Raw genomic sequence first — 21907 nt, forward strand, 5'->3', positions numbered from 1 at the left:
TCAGCCGTAGTAAAAACTTGCCAGCAACTGTCGGTCGCGCATAACCTGATCCACATCGACTATCTTGCCGTTCTGCTACTCAAAGTGTTCAACCTTCCTCGCCTCTTTACTCTCCAGTACATCCATAACATACTATAAAGTTGGAAAAAAAAGCCTTCTAATAAATTACAGTACTCTAGTAGAAATGAAATTAAGGCAGTGATAAAGCTTACTGAAACAAAAAAAAATTCCCCCTTAATTTTTCATTAAATTTTAAATCCTTTGTGATGTTAAAAGAGAGATAAATTTTTATTTGTTGCTTTTAAAACTTTTATTTATTTTTTCAGCTTAAGTTTTACCTTTTTTTTTTACCATTCTATTCTCACTGACGATTGTGAATTATTTGTTGATGAAATGAAAGTGTTGATATTTATTTGAAAACATTTCTTCAAATAAAAATCTTCTTGAAAACAAAATATTCTACATAGTTAAATTTATTTGATCATTGCCTTAATTTGATTAAACCAACACTTCACTAAAATTATTGATGATTACTCTAATCAAATGCTAAAATGTTGGAGAAAATTTCTACTCTAGTATTGGTACAGATAATTTCAAACGTTTATAGTATCCTAAAAGAAGCAGTTAAGCTTTTTTAGAAGCCTGGGGGTTTCATTAAGTTCACAGTCGTTAAGTGGACAGGTAATTAAACTGACATTTCAAATTTTTGCTGTTAAAGATCAACATAAAAGTGCAAATTTCGTATGGAAACGAAAAGTAAAGGGAAAAAGAAAAAAAGGAAAGCTCTTGTTTCTTGGCATCATGATGAAAATAAAAATAACAATAATAATTTAATTTACTATTATGGTGGTTGCTAAATTGATTATAATGGTAGTTTCATGTCCTCTTAATACTTGTAGTTTTTTCTGTTGATATTTTTCACTCACTTTAATTGCTTATACAGCCAGTGAACAAATAATCTTGATACTTTGTACGAAAATACTGTTGAAAAGTACATGATGATAGGAGCTTTTATCAACCAGCGTCTCTCTATTTTCAAGAATCCTTATCAATTAATCCTCTGGGGATAAAACTAAGAAAGCTGGACCCTTTTAGCAGAGTTGATGTCGTCAAGTTAAATTCTAAAAAAGCTTTTTATCTATCATAAAGCTTTAATGGTTCTTCGATATTTTTGGTCATAAATGACACGAATGTAAGGGTTGTTGGATCATAAAACAGAATCTTGACCTTATTTAAAATTTCAATTTGTTCGCTTTTGAATAAGGAAAAAAAAATTGATGTTGAAGGATGTTGATGGCAGTCAGGACCTCTTAGTGAAAAGTCTTTATTACCAAAAGGTCGACGGTGCAATTAGCTTGATACTGGGACGTCGATTATGTTGACGAGAATATTGAGAGAAGTTTGTATAGCTTACGTCTATATAAGATGCAGGATGTTCTTTTACTTCATGCTTTGGATCCCGTCCAAATGGATTTGTCGTCAAGCATCTCATCCTTTTTGCTTCTTTTTTATGATATTTTTTTTTGTTTCCTGCCCCTCCACCCATTTCATGTTTTTCTCATGTTCGTTTCTTACAGGCGTTTGCAGTTTTACGGGAAACTCGAATGTCAGGCGTTACGTCGTTATCTACTCTGCACAAAAGTAGCATCGTCCACGTAATTTTATACCAAGCTGTTCTAAGAAGTTTATTTCTAATGTGAACCTTCTCCAATTTTATGTCGACTTTTATATATAAATTTTTTTATTTTTTTTCTTATGCTCTCTTATCAGCTACTATACCAACAAAATGTCGTTATAACAAAGACAATACTGACTCACTTCATCGGATTATATACCTAGTACGGTATCCATGAGACGTCTTACATTTTTACTTCCGTCATCGTCTGCCTCTTTCTTTTCTTTATTGGAGTCATGGCCACGGGCATATTATAATACCCCGAAAAAATTTAATAAGAAGAAAAATTACAGTCTCCCTACTTCCTTAGACTTCATAATTCTTCCATACAATCCTTGCTGAAATTATCTTTGCTAATATAACTGCTTTAAATGAATTAACAAATGACTCTGGACCCTTCCGAGAGACAGATTTACTAAAAATAATATTTTACGTTGATGGAATTATTTTTATCATTCCATATATTCGTGAGAATAATGAAGTTGGTTTATTAAAATTAAAAATAAAACAATTTATGATTATATAAATTTTATTCTTAACTATTAGTGTGATTATTATTTATAAAAATATCATATTGTATTATATTGATAATCTTCTTACTATAATTTTTTATTATTCATTTTACTGAATTAATAATCTCCTTATTTGGATGTAAATTTTTAATCGCTAAAAAATTATTTTTCGATAGAAAAAAATTAATAAATAATGCATCATTTTTAAATTTACATTTTAACCATCATGGAAATAAAATAAGACAAAGTCGTTTAAAGTTACCCCTCACTATTAGTCAACCATGTGTCAATACCAATCATTTTATCATTTTCAAATGCAGTCACTTTTAAAATCTCTAATATCACATAATCTACGTTAAAATGAAAGAAAGATAAACTTCTTGAAATAACGAAAATTTAAATAAAATAAAAAATTACTCAGCTGACCAACTTCACCTTGAAAAGACTCAACTATTTGAACTGTCATTCAGTAGTAAAAGAGTTCGTTTGATAAAAAAAAAATATTATTTCATCTCAAGAGAAATTCCATTATTTTCAGTTATTATAAACTTTATTTACTTTGTTGATAACCTATAAAATCTTCTTGAAAAGTAAAACGTCAATAACAAAAGAAAGCTTTGAATACTCTAGAAAAGATTTAAAATTCCGTACTTGTGGAGCTATCAATTCTCTCAAGACTGCAATTTTTTATTCATGAAAAATCTCGAAAAATAATATTAAAGGCTTATCGATTATAATGAAACCATGATCTAGGACAAAGAGAGTAAAGAATGGAGAAAAAGGCAAAGTGTCCCGTTAGATGAAAGTGCTTTTTGCAGTCAAAATGCATTCAAAAGGTACATAACACAAAGAGAGCTGTGCAAAAGCGAGTAGGAGGAAGTACTGAGAGAAGTTGACGTGTGCGCACGACGAGTTAGCAGTCACGCGCCATCCATCCATTTCCGTTAAATGTCTACGTCAAAGAGGGCTTTAGCACAAATTAAATCTATTCTCAGTTGGTGTTCCACAGGCGTTCATACTCCTGGCCTACGGTTCTGCTTCGTTATTTCTGATAACTTGAAAAGGTGTACCAACATCAAGTTGAGATTCCCTCGTGCACTGATGTCTTCTCTGTTATCCTTCAGCTCTCTTTCCGACCCTTTCACCTTGCCTATTTCCGCTTGTCGCGCCTGACAAAAGGGAGACGAAGCAAATTTAATCTATTTACCGTAAAGCAAGCATACAGAGTCCCCATCTCACTTACTCGTTCCACCCTACCGTTCGCTCTTTTCTGCGATCTTTCTTCAGACTATACACACCACCAGGTGTATAATACGCAGTAAGTGGACAAAGTCGTCTGTCGTGTCCACCAACTGAAATTATTCCACACCATTAGTTCACCCTCTGTCCTTCCCTTGACAACTAAATACATATAATACCACACACTAAACACACATGTAGAGAACCAGACATTCAAGCTCAAAATTACCTAAAGGCTTGTGAACCCTTATAACTGCTTAACTGGTTAGCTAATCGTCCTACCAACTTTTCCAAGTACTATTTCAACCTCATCTTTTTTATTTATACTTGTCTTTTATCCTCAAAACTGTCTAGCTCTATTGATGGACTTGTAACTTTATAGGGAGTGATGCTACCAGATGTTTTAATTCATAAAAAGTTTAAAAAAGGTCTTTCAAATTATTTCTTCATAGCAATTACTGGTTTTAATGTCGCTAAAAAACGTGGAAAATTCTGCTTGATAAATCAACGCTAATAGCATTGATGATAAAATTCAAAAAGTCATGTCAAATGAGAAATAGATACTCGAAATAATATTAATGGCTATCAGTTTCAACTCATCGTTCTGTATCGATTTTCTGATATGCTCTAGTTATCATTATTAGCAGATACTTATAGGTTTATCTGTCATTAATTATTAATTTATATTTCCTCTTCATATTAAATCCACTATTTTTAACTCAAATAATAAAATTATCATGTCAAATCAATTTTTAAAACAAATGCTCAATCATATTGATAACATTTTTTACAGAGATAATAAAGAAGAATATTTTTTTAATATCATTTTCTATAGAACCAAATAATTCGTGGAAGTTATTAAAAATTAAACATGTTCGTCAATAAATTTTTTTATTATTTAAAATCTTAGTATTAATTGGATTTGTCTATTAAAAAAAAAAAATTAATTGAATAATTCAATTAATTAATTAAATAATACAAGTGACCTAAATAATGATAAAAATATTTTTCACATACATTATTCAATTGAATTCTCATAGGTACATAATTTTTTTTCCATTCTTTCACCTCAAAGTATCTCCAAATCCTTGAACCTGTGAAAGAGAAGAAACTATTGAAGTGATCAATGACACTTTAATTTTATGTAAAAAAATTCTATTGACTATGTGTGTGTTCTTTGGTTAATTTCGGTAAAACTTTCAGCAAATGAACAAGTTTATTTTATTAGAGGGATCAGTGTAGTTGTGAGTTAGGGAGTGAAACAAACTGCATGTGGAAGAAAGGAGAACCTTTAACTACTCTGCTTCAGAGTATTTTACCTTGTGGCTAAACAACCTGAAACATTTGCTGTAATTTATGAATCCTAATTTTACGTGAAACTCAGCTTCACCTTTATGGGGTACTTTGAACTCTTGACCCTCTCATATACAGTTTTGTCGTCTGATGAGTTGAGCTAAATGCTTCATTAATGAACTCAAAATCTTCTTCTTAAAGTAATAATAGAGATTATCTCACTCAAAGAACATTATATAACACGTGCATTATTTTAAAATCCTATTAGCTATTATTTCACGATATTTAAGCAAGAAATATCATTTTAAAATCAGATTAACTCATTTAATGGTGGGAATGTTTATTTTTAAAATGTCAGAACAAAATAAGTTTATACTACTTAAAAAGGAATTTAACGAATCAAATGTAATTAATATTTCATTTATTTATATCATTTTAATATTATTATTATTATTATTATTATTATTATTATTATTAAAGTCGTGTTTTTAAAGTAATTATAATTACATAATTAAAATAATAAAAAATTTTGTTTAATTTGATTTTGACGTTTTTTTTTTATATTTAAAAACTCATTAAAAAAACATTTCAGTTATGAAACTTTCCAAATTTCTAACAGTAGTACATTTTGAAATTTTCATTTGCAATTTTTGAACGTACTTCTCTATTACATTTTAAACTTCAACAAAACTTCATGTAATATTAACTTCTGGCCATTATTTTTTTTTCCTATCAACATAAAAGTAATTCTTGTGACTGATATAGAAAAAATGAATTTATTTTTTATCGAAGTGATGTTATTGATTGAAAATGAAAATCAAGTTGATGAAGGACACAATTTTAAAACTATTGTGAATATCCTAAAATAACTGTTGAATTTTCTCTCTATAGATTCGTTAAAAAAAATTATTCTTCCATCGGAGAAATTTTTCAATCGAAGCATAGCCTGTATTATTCGTTGATTTTGTTACACCCTCACATTTTCGATCGATTAAAATTTTTTTTATTTCCATCGTTCGAGTAACAAGAATGATAAATCTGATCATGCGCAAGACAAGAACAATACAATTGAAAAACGAAAATTTATTTTGGTGAAATTAGTACTGGCAAGCGTATCGTTATACCTGTCTACACGTTGCTATATACAACTATATCCTATCCATGTACATATATATGTATAGTTGGAAATATGTATATGTGAAGGGAATAAGAGCTCGACCGGAAGCAGAGAACTGCGAAACCCGTGTATAAGCCGTTGAATATTCAGTGCGATTTTGCGGTTTAAACTTTTAGCGAGGTCTCTCGCGCGCAGCCACCCACGCCTGTTACGACGTGGTCGTATTCTAATTAGGGCAAAGTGGAGACGAGAACTCTGTGTTGAAGCGAGCAAGCAACGACAGACAGATTCTCTGAGAATGAAAATCAAGATATAAATTAAAAGAAAATTCTCTTTGTTAGAATATTACTCAGCCATTATTTTTCTCGTATATATTTTCCAGTCCTCGGTCATTTCATACTCCCTTTTACTGCTGTGAAAAAAGTATTATTTCAAAATAATCAATTTTTGTTTTTTACTTTCTTAATAATAATAATTCATTTCATTAACTTTTTCTTTCAAATAAAATTTATTTCATCTTAAAGTTTATGCGCCTTACCTTCATTTTTTTTTTGTTCTTTTTAATGTACGAATTTTTTTTTTAACGAATTATTAATTACCGAAGAAAAATTTTCTTCTTACTGTGAAGGCTCATAACTCATGAACGAATCGTAGTAAGAACTTACCAAGAACCATTTAATATCCACTGGAAAGATGGCCTTTCAAATACACCAGCTAATTTTTATATTAAATTACATGAATTAAAATGAGTTATGTGAAAACAATAAAAGTTTCAAATTTTATATTAAATTAAAAAAAAGAAAAAGAGAGAAAAAAATGTGAACTCATAAAAGAATTGCCTTGGAATAAAAAACATCATTAATATTCCTACCAATATTTTTCTAGCTATAAAAAAATTGTATTTATTACATAAATAAGTTTTTTGTGCAGTGTATAAAGACAAACAAAAAATTTTTAATCAACTTCGAAATACGTGTGAATAAATTATTCATCAAATTATGTTAAAAAAAAACTTTACGATAGAGAAATTAGTTAAAAGAAGTTTGATAAAAATATTGAAGACTAAAATTTATCTTTAAAATTAACTCTTTTTTTTTCGATCAATATCTTGATAAAAAATTTTTACAGAATGCTTGATTGTGTATTTAACATCGACCTAAAACTCTCAGTTCTAGATTAATTATATTCTTTAATCAAAATTCGTCTCAGTCACATTTTTCACCATCCTAATAAATTAGAAAATTTTTTCGTCAACGTTAATTAAAAAAAAATAATAATGAGTTTATTAACGGTATAATTTTTTGATCTGTTTCAGAGAGTGCAGTGGTCAAGCTCGATAGCACATAAAGAGCTGTGTAATTTAAAGGGTGCCAGTGAGGATGACTGTCAGAATTACGTTCGTGTGTTTGGTCGACAAGGACCAAATAAATTCATAGCTTGTGGTACTAATGCTTTCAAGCCTTTGTGTAAACAATTTATATTAAGTAAGGTAAGTAACACAACATTGGTTGAAATATTCCACGTATTTACCTATTTAATATTCCGTCATTTGCAAGATGACAGAATTGTTAGTTCAAATATTAGATGGTAGAGTGGAAATGAAACATTTTGCCCGATAAAAACCGGAAATGTGTATTGCAAAAAACACCGGATGTCAATTAATATTTCAGTCCCTGCGGCATTGGCGACATGAATCGTCATGTTAATTGAACAAGCCTTTTTACCCCTTCCAAACTCTCTCAATCCCTCTCCGCCTTTTTTTACGTTCACGTTCGAAAGCTCTCGATGACGCCTGTCACACAAACACGAGAACTGATAAAATACTTCACTAATGGAGATTGCCACCATGAATATCGGACGTTACCTGTCAAAGCAATCGACCTACGTGTGTTTGCTTTTTTCGGCTCTCATGTGCGCGCTGGCAACGTCTCGGTTGACCGGCGATGTGCGAAACGAATGCAACCCTCTGGGGTTCAAAAAAATACAAAAGTCCTGTACTAGTGTATACCCCTACGGCAATCGATAAAGGTTCAATGAGTTGATTTCAGTATTTTTCTTGAAAGATACAATCAAAAAGGCAACTGAATAAATACATTGTGCGTGTGTGTGTGTGTGTGTGTGTGTGTGTGTGGGAGAGAAAAAGAGAGATAGAGAATGGGTTAATTGCTGTTTTAAATGTTTTGTTAATAATTGAGTCATAATAATTATTAAATGAGCAGTAAATTGCCTGTGGTTAAATGTTCTTAAAATAATATCTAGTGCTTTAGAAGTTGGTAATTAATTTTAATAATTGAGATAAATTAACATTTCATATTTTCTTTTTATTTCTAGAATTAAAGATTAAATACCTGAATCGGAACATTAAGTACAGAGAAAAAAAATAAATGATTGAATTATGTTGGTACTTTATTCTTCACAGATTATGTGTGAAAATAACAGAAGAAATTACAATGACATTCTCTAAACAATTTTCTGTAAATATTTGACGAAAATTATGTCACAATAATTTTCAGTAAAACCCAAATAGATTTTCCATGCTGTGGTAAATCGTCTAGTTTCTAGGATGTTTAATTAATAAATTCCATATTCAGGTTGACATATTTGTCACATTAAAATTTTGTATCAATTTTTTGCAAATTAACCACAGTAAATTACATTCTTAAATCAATTTTTTACTGAATGTTAGAGATAATTAAAATCTCTAATAATATTATCTCTTAATTGTTAACCAGTTTGTTAAAAATTAACGAACAAAGAAGAGAGTTAATACATAAATTGATAAATGATATATGAAAATTTTCATGACTAATAATGAACCTAGTGAAATATTAATTATTACTCTGAAGTGGAATGAAAAAATTAGAGCATAAGTAAAATTGAAAAAATAGTTGAATAATGTAGTTTTATCGGGGTGACATTTGTTGAAAGTATGATTTTACATTAAAAGAATAATCATAATAATGCAAATGTCTAGCAATAAATTAGACAGCACCATTAAAAAAGTTCAGTGTAAGAGAGAAAAGGGATAAGAGAATAAATTCCATGTAACGTTTTACAAGTCAAGAGGCCTGGTGCCATACAGTTTAAAAACTTGTTGCCTACTTTTAGACAATCCTCTTGAACTACACATGTACTCTTTGCTCTTTCGACATTGCGACTTTCATAAAAGCTGTAAAGGAATGATTTTATTCTCAAGAGTACGCTAGACTGACGGTGTTGGTATCGTTGGAGACCTCTAGGGAAGCTTAAAAGTAATCGATTATTAATGGTGACAGTAGGATAGATTTAAAAGGCCAATTTAAAACACTGAATTTCCCTAAAAGCATAAATTAACTGATAAATGTTTTTCTTCTTTTGCTGACGTCTCTCAACATGATGAAGTATATTTTGGTAGACCGTTAAATTGGTAACGTTGCATGGAAGTTTTGTTGTTTATACAATGCCTAAATGTATCCGGTAATATATCAAGGATGAGTTAGACCATGTTTAGTTTGGCGAGAATGCGGGCACGGTTTGATGCAATCGAAGGAATCTGAAGGGAGAGGTGCACGAATATGTACCGATATAATCCTTGTGCCAGCAATGCAAAACCGCATGAGCGTCGATTTGGTCGACACTGGTGCATTACCACCAATTGCTGTACACTAGATACCCGAGGCTTCGTTTCACCCAGAGGATCGATTGCCATTCGCTGCTACCTTCCCACTTCACCATACACCAATCCACTACACACCATACAATCCTACACACATTTACTTAGCTGTGCTTTTTTTCTCCAGCCGATCGTCATATCGATTTTTCCTCTCGACGCCTATGGAATACCAAAAGCGACCACTATATCTTTTACTTTGTAGTTTCTACGAGTCGAAAGTTGGTTTTGATCACGCTGAAAGATCAATAGATCGGCCTGATGGAATTCCGTAGACTTATTATAGCTGCTCAAGTGCTAGCAAAAACGTTTTATTCAAGTCAGAGAATAGAATTTACATTTTTTATCTATGCCTTAGGTATTGTTTCCCTTACGTACGTGAATGTCGTAATATTTTTTTTTTACTAATAAATTATCTTAAATAATCTATTGTTAGTGATATTACTTCAGATGATAGAAATTTATGCAGACTAAATTTCCATAAATATGTAAATTGTAATAAAAGCTGTCGCAAGTAGATTGATATAATGATTTTCGTTGCTTAATTGGCCATTTTATTAGTAAGTTCTATTTTGAAATAAACAAGAGCTTGAATACTAAAATAAATAGATGATTGTGGGTTCAAAATAATATCATGATAAATAATACAGTTATCTAGAAATGTTCAATCAAGTCAATCTAACATCTAGAATTCTCCTCAAGGTATTATTGGTGCTCTTATTTTCTAGAGATATGTATACTCATTTATTATTAAACATACAAATGGAGTTATGAAATAATAAACTTTTAAAAACTATTTCTAAAATACCTTGAATATATTTATAAAAATAGACATAGTGATGCAATATTTTTTTTCTATGAGATATAAAAATAAATCAATAGTCATTCAGTAAAAACATGACAATAAAAATGATGTAATCAAACTTTCCCTTTAACCAACTATTCATCATCAAGGTCTTTCATTAGAAAATTGAACATATGAGCATGGAACTTCATTTAGAATTGAATAAGTATAACATCCAAACGATTAGCTAGCATAGGAAACATGTCAAAAAAAGGAGAAATGAATGTATTTCGGGGCACTCTTTTCATTTAGATGCTTGATATACTATTTTTTGTTTGCATGAATGTCGCTTATATTAGTACGCATAAAGTTATATGGCAATTTTTTGCTTGGTAAGCTCGATTTATAGAGATTCTATCCAGCCAGCCTATCTCAAAATCTCCAGCCCTCGAATCGAGACTTTTTTTCCGTTGAATCGGCTGGGGGATTATGTGGGTCACACAAGCAAACGCCACGCGGATAATATCGCGGTCCAAGCCAAGCTGTCTGATATCCCTGGATACGAGGGATACTACCAACTACTAGGGGTAGTATATTTTGGAATCAAGCCAACTAACCCAACGCTCACTTCTCATCCCTTTTACTCGTCGCGAGTCACATTTACCTTCAACTTGGCGTCGTTGGATTGCATCACATGTACATGGATAGACATACACATGTGATACCAAAGCCCTGGAATACGAAGTACATTTGGTTCCATGCTCCGCACATGAGCCACTGATGGATCTATCCATTATCCTGGTTGTGTTATATTCACCTACACAATTGTAAACCGGGAGCAGCCAATTATTTGTTATCGTACAGCAGGAGCTGTCAAAAAGTTTCACCAAGCCGTCAACTGAAATCGTAGAATCAGTGTGTGGCGACTGATGACAGCTTTATGATTGCTAATAGCTTAGAATGGAATGTGTAGTCTTGATGAAAGCTTCCGCATAGCTATTTTAACCAGCACTCATTCATCTGTTCCACCATGACGATGCACTCTTGATGTTTGTTAGAGTAATCAACTTCTTTCAGTCGTACCGGATTCATCTATATGATTTTTAACCGGATGCCATTCAACAGGAATCACGCTTGACAGATGGAAAAATTTATATTCCATGGTGAAATAATTATTATAAAGAATGTGTCATTATATTAATCATATTTGACAATCTTTTTAACCACCAAAGGTCATTTTCAATTAACCACTGGTTTCCTTCAATTCCATCATTGATGTTGCATTAAATCTGGATTAAAAGATTCATCAGTTATACTTCTCTTCAAGGCTAAATCTTTTTACAAGTCATTTGGTAGTACTTTGAACAATTTTCTTCAAGACTCTACAAGAAGAAAAAAAATTCTTTTCAGTTAAAAGTTCTAATGGTTTTCAGTATTTTTAATTATAAAATCATTCTTTTTTTTATGACAACCATTGCAGGTCTTATTTTCTTCCATGCTTCCTCACTTGAGTCTATTTTTAGTCAAGTTTTCTGTGCTACAAATGTTCTTCTCGAGTTTGATTTTCTAATCGATATTTTAAGATTTCTTTGTCACTTATGTGAGTTAAAAATTCACGATTATTTTTAAATGTACAATACCCTCTCTAAATTACTTCTTTAATAATTTATACTATTCCAATTATCAATTATTCATGCATCAATTATTTCCACTGTTTCATTATTCAGAGATATTTGAGTTCTTTCAAATGTCAAACTAATTTGTTGTGAAGTTTTTTATCATATCAACTATGGAAAGATTGATCAATCGCTTGTCTAGATCGCATTCCTTTCAATATAAAAAAAAACCTTCAATTTTCTCTTCACTTTTCCATGAATAATTCTATAAATACATTTCAATAACAAATAATCCCATTAAATCGTGTTACAGCATTACATATTGTAACTACTTCACAGAGCTTAAGAGATTAATTGTATCAACTGTTCCTGTAAATTTAAAAAATCATGGATTTCATAAATGAATTAAAGTTCATTGTATGAAAGTTTTATATAAATTTTTAATAATAAACTGCAACTATATTATTTTTACTTCCAACGACCAAATGAATTAAATTCAAAAATCTCCAGCAGTGTAAAAAGATGCTTGGAATAATTTTTCTTCACTTATAATGCAACTCATATAATGCTTGTAATTTCAACCGTGACTGTCCTCAGGAATTGAATTGATGTCGTCGCAATGTGATCGAGGAAAGACAAGAATTGGTAAGATAAGAAAATAAGAATTTGTAGGAATCTGAGAAAAGCATTTCTATAACCAGTCACGCGTCTTAGGATGCTTGAAGACATTTACTGAAGGAACAAGAAGCGTTGGTGTGTTCCGCCGGAAGGGAATACCCTCCTGGTAACGGACTGAAACGAACCAAAACGGATGGTTATTTGCGATTTATGCTGTGCACGTTCTCCCTTTCGTTTACTCGCGCCTTCGTGTCTGTTTCCTTCCGTATGTGACTTTGCAGGGGTAAACGGAAGCAAAGACTTGCTTCCGAGAGGACAGTGTTGCAATAAGATGATAGACGTTATTGCTTATCTGTGTATATGTGAAGTGATAAATTTTGATTCGATACGTTGACGTTGTTTCCTTCCGTTGGCTCGTTTTTGTTGTTGCAGTTTTTCTCGTTTTTCTATTTATTCTAGAGTTTTATCATCACACCAGGGATTTATGTTCATCATTGGAGATAAAAATATACGTGTATCGAAACTTATGTTGATAAAACTACGTAGAATAAATATATCTAGTAATTATTCAGAATTTCCGGTAAAGTCACAAATATGTATATGACATGAAGTAGAAGCCACGTTAAAATTAAAACGAGGTCATCGAGTCGTGATACATGAGTGTGGTTAAATTGAGAGGGAAATTGGAATAATCGCGAGTCACATTGTGTATTCAGTTATTCTGCTATAAATGTGCTAATATTTTAATCCACATACCTGCTATTAAATCGACAATAAATTATAGTTTTTCATAAGAAGTGAATTATAAACAATGAAGACATTTTCAAACTATTTCAAACATGTTTTCATACCACAAGATCTCCATTAAGAATGTTTTTCTTGAAACTTGATAACCTTTTAACAAATTTTAATTATTAAATGCGATTGTTTTTATGGTTGTATTGTTTATAAGTGTAGTGAATTGGAGGAATGGAAAATAGAAAGTCATCTTATTTGTTTTATTTTTTTTTTTTATTTAAATCAATAGAACTATTGGAAAATGTAATTGAATTGAAAAAACAATAATTGCATCTACGAAATCAGTATTGGTACTCGTGAAAGATACTTGTGAAACGCTCTACAATGATTTGTTCATTCTTTAGAATGAGTCAGAGTTTGATTTTACAATAAAAAAACTCGACTTGAAAGACCATTGATGAAAAAAATTAGAAACAAAATTCAATCGATACTTGTTGGAAGTTATTAAAAAGAAAAAAAAAACAATCACCCGTTATTATTTTTTTTTATATTAATATTTTCTAATATATTTCACTTAATAAGTTAATTTATTTTTCTATTATTTACAACAGTAACATTGATGTTAAACAAATTGTTTCATGTTTTAATAACTTAGAAGCTTCATTTATCAGCTTCAAACACATTAAACTAAAAACAAGTTTTCACGACGTTTTTTCTTACTTTGCAGTGGTACTTACTTATACTGAATTGAAGATAAGATTTATTTAGGTACTAAATATTATTGACATCAAATAGATTTGGCTCGAGCAAATAAATTATTTTCTCATCATACTTTGAAGCAAAAACTGATATTAATCAAACTACCATGAAAACATGCTGGGTCTAGTGATAATTTCCATGCTGAATGAAACTGTGCACACTGAGAGAAAGTTTTAGTTTCTAACAAACCAAAAATAAAAAATAAAAAAAAATACATCCTAGTTTTTTGGAGTTTCATCAACTATTTTAATGAGTTGGTCAATAATTATCTTACTTAAGGGCAGATAATTAAATTTGTTGTACCAACAACTCTTTTTCTTTTTTAGCAGATTAATTTTAATAATAAATGTCACTCACAGATAATTAAATTCACTCATTAGAAATAATATATAAATCCAAGTAAAAAATGGTGTGTTCAGGTCATGATAATTTTTTAGCTGCAATAATCAAAGACATTCTTCCAAGTTTGGTGTAATTGACTTTATCCTAGATCTCTATCAAAACCACTCTGCAATTTTTTAACCGTTTATGTCCAAAAAAAACTGCTAATAATATAAGTTTCAAGTGACGAAATAGTCCATTAGATGTGTGGTTCACCACTGCTGGTGCAGAGCTGGATGATTTAGGAAACTTGCCGAAGAGAAGCGATAAGATTTCTGTGCTTTGAAACATTCTTTCTCTCGGTCTCTTGGTTACCTAACTTACTTCTGAACCCAAGAGTTTTTTTTTCATCCAGCTGATGCGACAGCATGGCTTTCAAGAGCGTCCAATTTATCTCAAGTACCTTAGGAAAAAAAGGAAAAAAGGTCGTTGCTATTCTGGCTAAGACGATGAACGAGGTTGTCATCAAAGAAAAGAAAAGACTTTTGGTTGTTCGTGGGCGCGAGCTTTCTGCATTGTTTTGTACAGCTGAACAAATTTATGATGCGCGAGTTCTTGGCCAAAAGTTTTTTACAAGTTAAACCACGAGGACTAGCAAAACTCTGATTTGCTGCGTGCAGGGTAGTAAAGTTTTCAAATTAATGATAATTAGACAGAAAGTTAAAGAGTTTCCCACGAGATAACAAATAAACTCCTCATTTGTTCATTTACTTTTCTTACGCTCACTATTTTGTACCTGAATTACAACATGTGTAGAGAATAAAACCAAAACAATTCTTCTCATGGACATTAATTACATTTTCTCTATCGTTAATATTGTTTGATAAACAGTAGGCTTTTCATTATTCTCACTGAAACTTGATTCATTTAATTACAGTTGAAATTATTAATCAGAATTCTGTTAGTTTAAATTATAATTGTTCTATTTAATATCAATTATTCTACTGGTATTGTGAACAATGAATACCATACCACTTTGTTAGCTAAATCATCAATTAGAGTAATTAGCACTTGCAATTATTTTTCTCTAAATAACAGAATAAAACTGAATGCTCAATAATTTATTGAGATTTAAAATATTTTATTAAAGTAAAACTATTCAAAAAAGTATTGTATTTTTAGATTCAATATTTCAAAAGTAATAAATTTTTAGACTACTGTATACGTTTTGTTCAATCATCCATGAAAAATTTTGTGTCACTTCAGTTTTTATTTTCGTCAGTTTTGGCTTCAACTGATTGAAATATCTACATGTTTGTACTCTAGTATAAATCAGTGCATAAAAACTATTGAATATTTTATTTATGGCTTACAATTATATTTATTTGACACATTATATGAAAATATTTATAAACCTCGAAAAATGTAGTTAATCCTCAAGATGTATTTTTATTTAATGATACCAAGTTCGCTATTACATACACAATAGAATCTATTTGAATTTAATTAACTGTGATGTATCGTTTAAACAAATAAAAATAAACGACAAGACTGCTTTTACATTACTATGGACAACATTTAATTAAGATCGATAGAATTTCAGTTAATTACTAGTATGTATCAAATGATTTACTAGAAATTTTCAATTCATTGCTAAACAGTTCATTATTTATTAACAAATATTTTTATGTTGATAGGCAATGATTGAGCTACAAAATAATCATTAGAGAAATTAAATTTAATTTAGGTCACAACAATATGACCATAATAATTTTGAAATGAAAGATAAGTCTAATTAATATCAGCATTGTTTTGGTTACAGCAAATTTAATAATTCAACAAATTTTAATTTAAAAGATACATAGAGCATCCATGATATATTAAGTAATTTTTAAACTTGAATGACATAAATTATGAATAATTGTCACCTCTTTACCCTAGAGGAATATCAATTACTGAACATCAGATTACGTTTGTGATAATGAAATAATTTTTTTAAAGAGTATATTTGTATATGGGAGGTATCTTAGTGTATTATTTAATCAATCAAAGTCTCCCTTAATAATTTTCAACATAATAAAATCAATTCCCCACATCACAGTGATAATATCATAATTTAATTTGTGGACAAGTTTTTATACAAGAGTTGGGGTGATCAGAATGAGATTATCAAAGATGATTTGATTTAAAAGTTAAATATATTTAGAAATACGATGTATATGATAGTCTTGTTTGATCAAATGTAATTTAAGTATGCAATGTACTTGAGATGAATTTATTAGAGATAAATGTTACAAGACAAAATGAATTAGAGAATTAAATGTACCTGGGATTAATTTACTGAAGATGAGTATTAGAGAATGAAATTGCCAAGGACGAACTGACATGGAATCTAATTTAATAACAAAAAAAATTCATCATAAATGACGAGGTAATTTTCTCTCCTTCTCTTGGATGCGTACAGCTTTTATTCATTGAATAGAAGAAGAAAAAAAAAACATCAATTTATCTACGCAGTTCATCTGCTATTCTTCGATGAGAGAGTTTTATCTTCACCATTGGTGAGCACCAAATACACTTCTTTTCAACAAGGCAGAAAAGGCAAACTTGATCCGGCTCATCCTCTTCCCAATACTTCTTTATCCTTTTTCATGCTCCTGAAATAAGCTGCCAATAAAATCGTACAGTTTGCGTTTGTATTCTCTATTCTATCTAGAATCGACTCGTCGACATGTTCAACTATACGTCCGAGGCTGAAATACAAATTCTATATTCATTGGTCTTCTAGTTTCCTTCCGTTCTTGAGTTTTATGGCCAATCTCCCCGGTGTAATCTTAGTTCTACGGCCATCTTAAACTGACTTATGAGATAAAACAAGAAGAAAAATAAATGAAATACATGACTTGTGAATGCGTGAATCGACAGAAACTTCTATCACATAGTTTTTCACATAAGATTCTTGACATCTGTTGTCGACTTTTTAGTCTAAAACTTTTTTCCCTGCTTTTGTTTCAGAATGGCTCTTATGAGGGTGCAGGAGAGAGTGATGGCCTTGGTCTGTGTCCCTACGATCCACAGCACAACAGCACAGCAGTTTTTGCTGGTAAGTTTCACTAGGATAAGTATGAATTGAGAAAGAAATAAATACTAAATTTAAATATATAAGAAATATATCAGAAAATTCATACCATACTTTTTTACGAGAGATCATCATGGTTGACCTAGAACAGTGAAGACGTTAGTGTGAAAACTGGGATCTAATGTTCTTGGAATATATGTTACATGGGTGAGGAATAGCTCAGGATCTATGTATTTTGTTCAACCGTGTATTACGTATCTTCACGCTTCAGCATTTGCCTCAAGCTCGCTCGGTAGATTTGTAGCTACCAACGTGCATCTATTCTTGTTCCGTGTTCAACTTTCTTCTTACTACTACTCTTTTTTAATATCTTTTCTTCAAGATGAATATTAGGAAATTGAGTTAAATTATTTAATCATATACTTACTTCACTAATAACTATCATCAGAATAGTCGTAATCATTTTAATAACATTAATAAATCATGATATGTACATTTACCATAAAGACTCTGTTAACTATTTTTTAAATTTATGCTATTCATTAAATATAATAGTCATTTGAGACTTAAGTAGTTTTTCTTTTAAAAAAAGTTAACTGGATGTTATTGACAGTCGACAAACTTTTGAACTTTGTACTGGATTTTTTGAAAGCATTAATTTCCTAATGACTTTCAAACAAGAAATGATTCATTTATATGTTAATATTCAAGTATAGAACAATGATAGCATGACTATCTGGTTATTGACATCCTAATTTTCATTATCGACATGCTGTCCCATTCGTTTGCAGAATATTTACATTTATGGTTTATACATATATTAATATTCTCATAAATAGGAAGGCTTTAAAATTAGGTTGAGTTACTTTATGAGATCTACTACATTGATCCAGGACAAATGAAATTAAATAATTGTTATCTCTAAAAGGGGACATGTGGAATGATTGATTTAATTTCGTATTTTTAGATGAAAATGCAATGAATAAAATTAAGGAATAAAATTTAATTATTAACAAATTAAAAGAACAAGTCTAGCAAATTACATCATGGTTAAAGATTAATTATGTCAATTGTTTAATTTTTATTTTAAAAAATGTGATGTATTATATTTCATTTTTACAAAATTTTATTGGAAATTTAAAAATAAACATCAATTAAAAATAATGAAATAGTATTTGCTTATGAACACAGACTAATCAGCATCATGAATAACTGTCATTTTCAATTACAGGTGGACAGTTGTATGCTGCTACAGTGGCAGATTTTTCAGGAGGTGAACCACTGATTCACCGAGAAAGAATCAGAACTGAGCGATCAGATCTCAATCAATTAAACGGTAAATGTGAATTTATTTATAAAAAAAAAAATATCGGTCAATTTGCTTGATCAAAAGTAAATGATTGAGCTAAAATGGGTTAACAGGAAGCTCTTAATTCTTGTAAAATGACATTAAATAATTTCCACTAACTATGGACATTATTATTTCAGGTCCAAACTTTGTAAGCTCGTTTGCCTATGGAGATTACGTTTTCTTCTTTTATCGAGAAACAGCAGTTGAATATATGAACTGTGGAAAGGTAGGTCATCTAAAATTGTTGAATAAAACAGATCAATCAATAATCGTAGATATTGAATACTTTTATCAGGTAAAACAATAGTCCATTACACTTGAATGAATTTTCAGTCATTGGAGATATATATTTTTGGCATATTTCAAATTTATTTTATATCTGATCAATATTTTTTTTTTCTTCTTTCACGTATCAGTTAAATTATTTACATGCTTTTAATTTATCATCAACTATATAGTAAACTTATAGTTATCAAATTTTGTTGAGTATAATTATTTTATTGTTTTGTTTTATTTCAACAGATTGAAAAAATATTTTGTAGATAAAATAAGTCTTTTTACATTGATATTGGAAAACTGTGTTTTTTTTTTTTATTAAATTTAATAAAAAAAAAAATATACATAAAGTTTATATACCAATTTTATCGATATATGATCAATGTTTTGTCTTCAATTACCTAACAAAACTGTTTTTTAAAGCAATTTGGTTGAAAATCATTTTTTTTACTCAATATCCAAAAATATATTTCAAATAATAGTTTAAATATTCATTGAAAAAAAAAGAAAATTATCCATAACTATTCAATGTCGTAGAATCAATGAAAATTCATAACTTATTAAACATGCATTGACTAAATGATTATCGATAATCAATAATTAATTCAAAATAATTAAAATGAATTGATAAGCAGCAAATGAAAATAAGTAAAAGCGAATTGATTTTTTAAAGTTGAAGATGATAAAAAGTAAAATGAAACAAAAAACTTTTAGTACAATTAACTACTTTTCAATTAAATCATTCTTATCCATTAAAATCCATTATCAGGTTGATTGCTGATTCATTTTAATTTAGGTAAGAAGATTGAACATTGTAGTCTATATTTTATAGACTAATCATCAAACATTCATCCATCTCACAAGAATGAGAATGTACTATCAGTAACATTTTATTCAAGATAATCGAAAATCCGATAGAAATATTTTATATAGACTGTTTAGTATAAAAAAGTGTTGTAAATTAAACTAAAAAATTTCATTACTGGTTGATAAAAATTTTTGGCTCGCTATGTATCCCATTTTGATGATTATATAGAACATTTCCGTTTTCAGGCCGTTTATTCACGAGTAGCTAGAGTGTGCCAACACGATAAAGGTGGTCCGCATGCCTTTAACGACAGATGGACGAGCTTCCTCAAAGCACGTCTCAATTGTTCTATTCCTGGCGAATATCCTTTCTACTTCAATGAAATACGTAAGTAATACCTTTACAATAAAATATCATCTAATATCTCAAATTCATCTATTGATGATAATAAGTTAAATAAAAAATATATTATAGAATTATTTCATCTACTTTAGCAATAACATTTATTTGATTACATCAAAGATCTTTTGTTCAGGTCAGTTAACAGACGAAGACAAAATTTGTAGTAATGGGAACAAAACAAATTCTATATTTCGATCAAATTCTCTTTCGTCTTTGTATAAATCGTATTTGAGAGTTGCACAGGACGGCGTAGCAGTTTCCTGACTGGGTTCAAGTCGTGCCTGGTTGGTTGGCTCATAAAAAACGTGGCTGTGCTATCCGAAGCGTACATGGAATCGAAATCCACGATATCTAGTGGCTGGCCAAGAGCCAGATGCGGGTGAATTCTGCCAGAGAACTCGACGTACTCGTATAGATGTTACAGTTACTCGTGCATTATATTTACAATAAGATGAAACTGTCGAATTTTTTTCCAACTAGTTGACTGATTGGACAGACCGGAAATTTCTCATCGCAATAATTTGTTTCTATATCTTTTTTTATGATTTCTACTTTGGAAGAAACTTTTTGACTAAATAATTTTTAGAGTTTTTAATTTTAAAAATAAAATCTATAGTGATTTTTTTATTTACTTTATTTTTTATAAAAATGTTTAATATAAATTATTGAAGGATTCGATTATAAAATGATGTAACGAAAAATTTTGACGTCTATTCAGTTTTTTTATCAATTTATACAGACTTTTGCCATGAAAATTAAATCGCCTTGTAAATTGAATTGCAATATTTTGTGAAATTGTCATAGAAAGTTTTGATAAAAACGTAAACTAAACCAAGCTCTAAAAAAACAACTCTAATAACATTTTTTTTATGAAATCGCTGGGATTTTTTTTCAGAAAGTTAATATTAATTAATTGTCATTCATTGAAACGTGTAATTGCTGTTGTATAGCATCACAAGACTCAATTATTATTGTAATTTTATAAAATTTCGTAATAAAAAATGGCAATAAAAATTTCCGAATTAAGTATTGCTAAGATAATAATTTATTGATTGTTAAAACAACAATAAAATGTAAAAATATCATTGCTATTCAAACGAATTAAATTTTTATTGATGATCATACTCACATATTGCTCGGAAATTTCCCAAGACATTGATAAAGATATTTTTAATCCCTTGAATGTAAATTTTTTATGAGTATTTAACGATACTTCCCAAGTATATCTTTCTCTGCATGTGGAAAGGATATTTCTGATGTTCTTGAGCAATGAATCTAAATTCATAGTGAGCTATAAAAAAAAATTGTTGTTAACGGATGTTTTATAATTGTTCGACAATTTACCCGGAAAATAATGTCCTAGTCAATATTTCATCGTCGAGTATGCTTTTGATACGTTTTATTGATGTTTTCAATTACACAAAAATTTTTAAAACCCGATAAAAATAGATTTAAAAAATCTTTTTTAATCTCTTTTGATAATGGGTATTGATGGTTATTTTTTTTTCATTATTTAATGAACGTCTATTAGAAATCTATAGAGCTTTCAGAATAACAATAAAGTTCCCACGAAAAGATTTCATAAAAATTTGAATACCATTTAATATAATGATAATTAGTTTAAAATGATCCATGAATTTTTAAATCTTGTGCAACATTAAAATCTTAAT

General features: G+C 29.8%; 1 protein-coding gene across 2 annotated transcripts in view; it reads left to right on the plus strand.

The window, feature by feature from the left end:
- The window catches only part of LOC118063937 (semaphorin-1A-like), a 101075-nt gene that overhangs the window by 74649 nt on the left and 4519 nt on the right, over nucleotides 1–21907 (plus strand). For both annotated transcript variants that reach the window (XM_035078221.1, XM_035078220.1), the window contains exons 5-9: nucleotides 7152–7325; nucleotides 17337–17424; nucleotides 18632–18736; nucleotides 18889–18977; nucleotides 20081–20222. In XM_035078221.1, coding sequence (XP_034934112.1) covers nucleotides 7152–7325; nucleotides 17337–17424; nucleotides 18632–18736; nucleotides 18889–18977; nucleotides 20081–20222 — 598 coding nt within the window. The remainder of the gene's footprint in view (nucleotides 1–7151; nucleotides 7326–17336; nucleotides 17425–18631; nucleotides 18737–18888; nucleotides 18978–20080; nucleotides 20223–21907) is intronic.

Source organism: Chelonus insularis, unplaced genomic scaffold (genome assembly GCF_013357705.1).
Source record: "Chelonus insularis isolate UGA/USDA-ARS -01 unplaced genomic scaffold, ASM1335770v1 contig_150_pilon, whole genome shotgun sequence".
NCBI lineage: Eukaryota > Metazoa > Arthropoda > Insecta > Hymenoptera > Braconidae > Chelonus > Chelonus insularis.